The sequence below is a fragment of the Nothoprocta perdicaria genome, unplaced genomic scaffold, assembly GCF_003342845.1.
Source record: "Nothoprocta perdicaria isolate Ctin4 unplaced genomic scaffold, notPer1 scaffold_52, whole genome shotgun sequence".
Taxonomy (NCBI): Eukaryota; Metazoa; Chordata; class Aves; order Tinamiformes; family Tinamidae; genus Nothoprocta; species Nothoprocta perdicaria.
Genome location: NW_020455777.1, coordinates 1893467 through 1899715, shown reverse-complemented (window position 1 = coordinate 1899715; position 6249 = coordinate 1893467). Strand labels below are relative to the sequence as shown.

The 6249-nt window shown below is 55.1% G+C and overlaps 1 protein-coding gene across 1 annotated transcript; it reads left to right on the top strand.

Moving 5' to 3' along the window:
* On the top strand, positions 1–3727 carry SLC35D3 (solute carrier family 35 member D3; the record flags this gene model as incomplete). Its single annotated transcript, XM_026048198.1, has 2 exons — positions 1–400; positions 1377–3727. Coding segments are annotated over 2 exons (1236 nt in total), but the record flags the coding sequence as incomplete, so codon positions are not given.
* Between the last annotated feature and the right edge of the window lie 2522 nt (positions 3728–6249).

The following is a 6249-nucleotide window of genomic DNA, read 5'->3' as shown; positions in this document are numbered from 1 at the left end:
GTGGCCGTGGCGCACGGGCTCTGCTCGGGCTCGCTCAACATCCTGCTCAAGTTCCTGCTCGCGCGCTACCACTTCGCCTTCCTGACGCTGCTGCAGTGCGCGAGCAGCGCGGCGGCGGCGCTGGCGCTCGAGGCGCTGCGGCGGCGCGGGCTGGCGGCGCTGCCGCCCTTCGGGCCCCGCCTGGCGCGCCCCTTCGCCGCCGTGGCCGCGCTCGCCACGCTGCAGTCCACGCTCACGCTGTGGTCGCTGCGCGGCCTCAGCCTCCCCATGTACGTGGTGTTCAAGCGCTGCCTGCCCCTCGTCACGCTGCTCACGGGCGCGCTGGTGCTGCGCGACGGCTTGCCCTCGCCCGGCGTGCTCGCCGCCGTGCTCATCACCACCTGCGGCGCCGCGCTGGCCGGTGAGTGAGCGTCCGCGCCGCCCGCAGCGGCGCCGCCGTGCGCCCCGACGGCACGGRACGGGACGGGACGGGACGGSACGGGACGGGCCGCCGCTGCCCGCAGCCTCCGCCGCTGCCGCCGCGCCCAGCGGGACGGGACGGGACGGGATGGGATGGGACGGGACGGGCAGCGCGGAGGCGCCGCGGGGCAGCGCTGAGCTCGAGCGGGATGCGCAGCCCAGGCAGGGAGCGGGGAGGCTCCCGCTGCAGCAAGTGCAGCCTCGCGGGGACAGGCGGGACCTCGCGGGGACAGCGCCGTGTTAGGGGCAGGTGCGACCTCCTGGGAGCCGCCGCAAGCCTGTGGGGGCAAGGGCGAGCCTAGACGGGTGCGTGGGGGTGTGTGCAAGCCGGGGGGGACAGGTGAGACCTTACGGGGGGTGTGTGTCATCTCACGGGGACAACCAGAGCCTTAAGGGGTGCGTGAAACGGGCCAGGGGCGGCTGGGACCCCTGGGGGCAGGTGCTGCCCGCGGGGCCTGGGCTCCATCCGCGCCCCGGAGGCGGGCAGGGGGAGGCAGCCCCGCAGGGGCAGGGAGCGSCGGGAGCGGGCGCGGGGCTGCGCAGCGGGAGAGAGCCCGGGTGTCGCTGCCCGCCCGGCGGCGGGAGCGGCGGGAGCAGCGGGCCGGACTGTCCGGAGCGAGCGGTCGCCCGCGGTGCCTGAGCAAGAGCAGGGCACGGGTTAATAGTGTGTGTGGGGGGCTAGCGGGAGAGCGAAAGGACTTCAACAGCAAAGCAAACAAAAAGTCTCTGCCAGGAGCTAAGTGTGTCCAGTGCTGCCTTTGGACAGGCGGACAAATCACAGGGACTATGGAAATCGCATTGAGACCTTTATTTATTTATGTATGTATTTATTTATTTATTTATGTAATGATTGTCCCAATCTTTCTGTCTCACAAGCAAATACTCTGCCCGTTTCTGTTCCTTGGCTCTCCTGGCAGGAGCTGGTGACCTGACTGGCGATGCCATGGGCTACGTGACGGGCGTGCTGGCCGTGCTGATACACGCAGCCTACCTGGTGCTCATTCAGAAAACCAGCGTGGAGAGTGAGTACGGACCCCTGACAGCTCAGTACGCCATCGCCGTGTCGGCCACCCCTTTCCTCATCATCTTCTCCTTTGCCAGCATGGACTCCATCAACGTGTGGTCCTTTCCAGGCTGGAAGGACCCAGCCATGGTGTGCATCTTTATTGCTTGTGTCCTCATTAGCTGTGCCATGAACTTTACCACCCTTCACTGTACTTACATCAACTCGGCCGTGACCACTAGCTTCGTAGGGGTGGTGAAGAGCATCGCCACCATCACGGTGGGCATGGTGGCCTTCAATGATGTGGAGCCCACAAAGTTATTTATAGCCGGCGTTGTGGTCAACACCTTGGGTTCAGTCATCTACTGCGTGGCCAAGTATGTTGAGACCAGGCGGAAGAGCAGCTATGAGGACCTGGAGAAAGAAGCTGGGGAAGAGCAGGAAAAGGGCCGGGCTGGGGAGCAAGTGCTGTTTGCCATGGAGGCGATTTCCAGGGCAGAGGGGGCTRAGGAAGCAGCGGCGGCGGCTGCAGCGAGTGGGGACAGTGAGCGCCGTGAGGAGGAGCAGGAGCAGAGCCCCGTGAAGCGCACGGAGGCGCCGGCCGCTGCCCATGGAGGAGCCGCTGGCACAGCAGGGACGAGCGGGAGCCGGCTGAAGGATGCCTATCTCGGCGTGTGGAGGTTGGTGCGGGGCGCCAAGTACGTAAAGAAGGACTATTTGATAGAAAACGAAGAGGTGCCGAGCCCGTAGCRAGCAGGGGTAAAGAGCCGCGGAACGCCCTGCTCGAGGGGCCGCGGCCGTGCGCGGCGGGAAGGCAGAGCAAACATTTCCCACATCAAGCCTGACGGGTCCAGGTCATTTAGGATAACTTTACCTCATCATGCAAAAAGGCAGGGTTCGCTCGTGCTGCGGGCTCGCGGTGACCTGCTCTTGGTAGGACACGCCGGGCTGCCACAGCTGMGGGTGCCGAGCCCCCCGCTGTGGCCACGGGGCCGCGTGGCCACGGGGCGCAGGCAGCTGGCCGCGCTGTGGCCGTGCCCGCTCCCGTCACGTCGGCGACTGTGACACAGCGCTGGCCTGCGCCTCTGCTCCCTGTGGAGCCGGGTGGGCTGRCAGCGCTCGGAGGCTCTGTGGGTGTTTCTGTGTGTGTCTCCGTGCACTTATAGGTGTTGTGTAGAAACGTGTTCCTGCGGTATATAAACCCCTGCGGACTGTACTTTTCTGTGCTCCTCTGTATCAGTATAATTGTAACAGGGCTAGAAGCTGTGCCACTTTAATCAGATTGGTGTAAAATCCCTCTCTTAACTGAAGACTCAGAATTTCCACAAGTTATGTGGCCAATCTGAGCCTTAGACCCAGTTCACGTTGAAGAGCTTTTGGTCTTCAGCAGAACTTCTTGTGKCTCATGGTAGTGTACCCAGGAGCAGAGTCACATCTGAGCCGCTGAGAAGCTTTGGTCAGCAAAGCAAGGGTGCTTTTCCATGAGTACATGTAGCATTGGGAATATTAACTTGACTCAAATAAAAGAGTTTGGAAATGCTGGAATTAATTTATTTGGTTTGAGGGGAGACTATTAAAAAAATAGGAAGTGAGTGCTTAGTGCTATCCCCCTCTTATAGCCCCAAACCAGCTGAGTCAGAGTCTGGATACAACCCTACGTCTCCTCTCCGTCTCTCCTTCACCTGAAGCACTTTGTTGGGCCCTGAGGGATAAAAAACTGCCTTTTGACCTCGCGTGTTGCAGCGCTCCTGTGGGAAGCGGGAAGCGCTTGTGTTTCCTCTAATTAACATGCTGATATTTTGTGTCAAGCACATTCAACAGGAAAGATGGAGAAAGCAAATGCTTGAGTGTTCCATAGTTTGGGATTAGGAGCGGGGAGGTGGGAGTCCTGGCATCCTGGGATTTGAGTCTGAGTATCCCTCATCCCAAGCATCCCAACCAGACCACAGACCAAACCAAATTGTTATCATTTCCTGAAAAACCTGTGTTTCAGTTGGTCTAGGTTATTGTTATTGCTCCTATTTATTAAGCCACTGAACTGAAAATCAATTATTCCCACAGCCCTAATTAAGCAGTGCCTACCCCAATGCCTTTTGAATCCAGCATTAGCCTCCGAGTGCATTCATCACTGCAATCAGCAGGACTGTGCACAGAAACAAGCAATTCACCCGGCAGGGAGGATCTGCAAACACTGGTGTCTAGGCAGGTTTTAGGTCCTCATTAAATTAAATGCAGACAGAAACATCAGGGTGCAATAGCGTWTTTTTTTTTTTTTTTTTTAAAGCTGAGTCCAGAAGTTGGATGACCTGGTATTACACATGGATTTTGCAGAAGAYGGTTAGAGAGACATTCTGACCAAATGCGTGTAGCTGCTGAGCTGTGGGGCCCTGGCAAGGGGATCTGTACATCGCGCTTAATGTATAGCTTGTGCTGAAGCACTGAGAGCTACTGGCCATGTGCTGAAACACAGTGTTTACCTTCTGTTCAAGCTCCACGGGGCATTTTTCAGTAATGTACTATTTGTTGCCTGTAGGCACATGCACCAGGATTCTTGTTGGCTTGTTAGTCAAATGCATCTTAGAGTAAGGAAGATTGTGTCTATGACCGATAGTYGCTGCCTTGCGGAGCTCGTTACAGTATTGAGCTGCACTGCAGTCCGTACAGGCGCCTGGGGAGAAACCTGCTCTCCTGGTCCATCTCTGTGCTCAGTGACTCRTTTCTACCAGGAATGCAGAGGTTTTCACTACCAGAGAGATAGTCTTGGAGATCTTGCAGAAAAAGTGCCTGTTTGGCACATGCTCTGGGAAGGTCCCCTCCTGGACTCCCATCACAGGACTTTTCCCTTTGGTGGAGTCTAATGTTTTGCTGCTCGTGGTAGAAGTACCAGTAGAAAAATATGGAAATTCTAACAGGGTTGAGTGCCACAAAAGCTGCTGTTTCAGTGTTGTACATTTGCATGTATAGTAAAAATGTGATCACGTTGTATTCTGTTTATATCTGTAAATCCCCTGAATTGAAAAAGGGATTTTGGCAAATGCAATCCACTTTTTTTTTTTTCAGTAAAAGAGGCTGACTCAAAATAAAATAACAATACTGCCTCGYGTTGAGGTGTTTTAATAACATCAGCAGAAGACTGCAGAATGAGATGTGGGAATAAAATGCACTGCTTTCCAAAAGCCGTTTGGTCTTCTTATTGTTGCTTCTCCGGGGTGCTCATTTTTGTCTCACTTGCAGTTATTCTTGTGCCTTCATAAACATCCAAGTTTCCTCCGCATGTGACAGCACCCCATAAATACTGTCACTAACAGAGGGACTGGGGGTAGCCAAAGGGACGCAAGAAATCTGTAAGCAGCTGTTGTTCTCAGCAGTGATTTCTTTGGCTACGTATTTGAGGGGATTTAGTGTCACTAGTGTAACTGCTGTAAATTAAAAATAAAAAAAAATTAAACAACATATTGCTCACTGTTAATAGCAAGATGATAAAATCATTGCATTATTAAAGAACTTAATATTGTTTTATTTTAGAAGTGTTATTTTTTACTTCCTCCTTTAGACCTTAAGTGTGTAGTGGGCTCACAGTGAGTAGTGCCCCATGCTGGGGCTGGTGATCATTACCAAGGTCTTCTTGCAGGGTGGCTTGCAGGAAAAAAAGAGCAGTCTYTGTTCCATAGTAATGAAAGGCTATGGTGTACAACGAGTGCTTTAGGAATAAATATTACATTCAGCATCACGGTATCATTGAGCAGCACCTGCTCTAACACCTCTGAGTAGCATGCATGCACACACAAACCAAGAGGAGGAAAGGCAGATGGTTATTAGCTTTCCTACAATAAAACCTTATCGGCAATATATTTATTTTCTAAATTAAATAAAAGAGAGATCAGAGGTATAGAGGCAGTGATAGCTAAAATTTATAAGCAAAAATTTGCAAGCATTACCAACAAACTGATCCTGAATTTACCATTACTGCCGGAAGGAGAACAAACAGCAACCTGAAAATAAACAAGCGAGAGGGAAAGAAATTCTCTAGTTTATTAAACTACACTCTACAGTCCTATATATTATCGAGGATTGTTTATTGCTGGTGCTTAATAGCCTGCGCTATTTGATTCTATCTGTTCACTGCAGGCAAAGGTTTCAGTGCGCAGAAAGGTGCTGGAGCTCCATCTCTCATCTCTGAATTAACCTTGGAGCGTTTTCCTGCCTGGAGCAGTGGAGGGTTAGCGCGGAGGCCGCTGTCCCGCTGCTCTCCCGGCCTCTCTCACATGGGGCTGGCTGTGTGGCTGCCGGCAGGTTCCTCGCGTGTCTCTGTGCGGCGCCTCCACGCACCGCGCAGGCCGCAGCCCGGCCGGCGGCCCCGCTCCCTGGTGCCTCGTGGCCTCCTCCTCCTTGTCCCTCGCTCTTCATCCTGAGGGCAAATGGTGTTTCCAGCAGGAATAGCTTGGCCGGACTGCAGGGACGCGCCACAGGACTTGCCACAGAGGCTTCTGCCACCTCATTTCCCCTTTTTTTCCCCTAGAAGGAGGGGCGGGGGAATGGGCCGGCAGGATTTGGTGAGTCCAGTTGCTCCCTGCTTCCTGCCTGCGTGTGCCCGGGCACCGGGATGGCTGTGGCCATGGGCCAGCGACCTGCAGGGGCCAGCGACCTGCAGGGGCCAGCGACCTGCAGAGCCCAGCGCGGCCCAGCCAGCCCCTAGGGGCTCTCGTGGGACTGGGCTCGGCGTGGGGGGAGGCAGGAGGGAGGTCCCGAACCTGCTGGCCTCGGCGCTGGACGGTCCCTCTCATGGA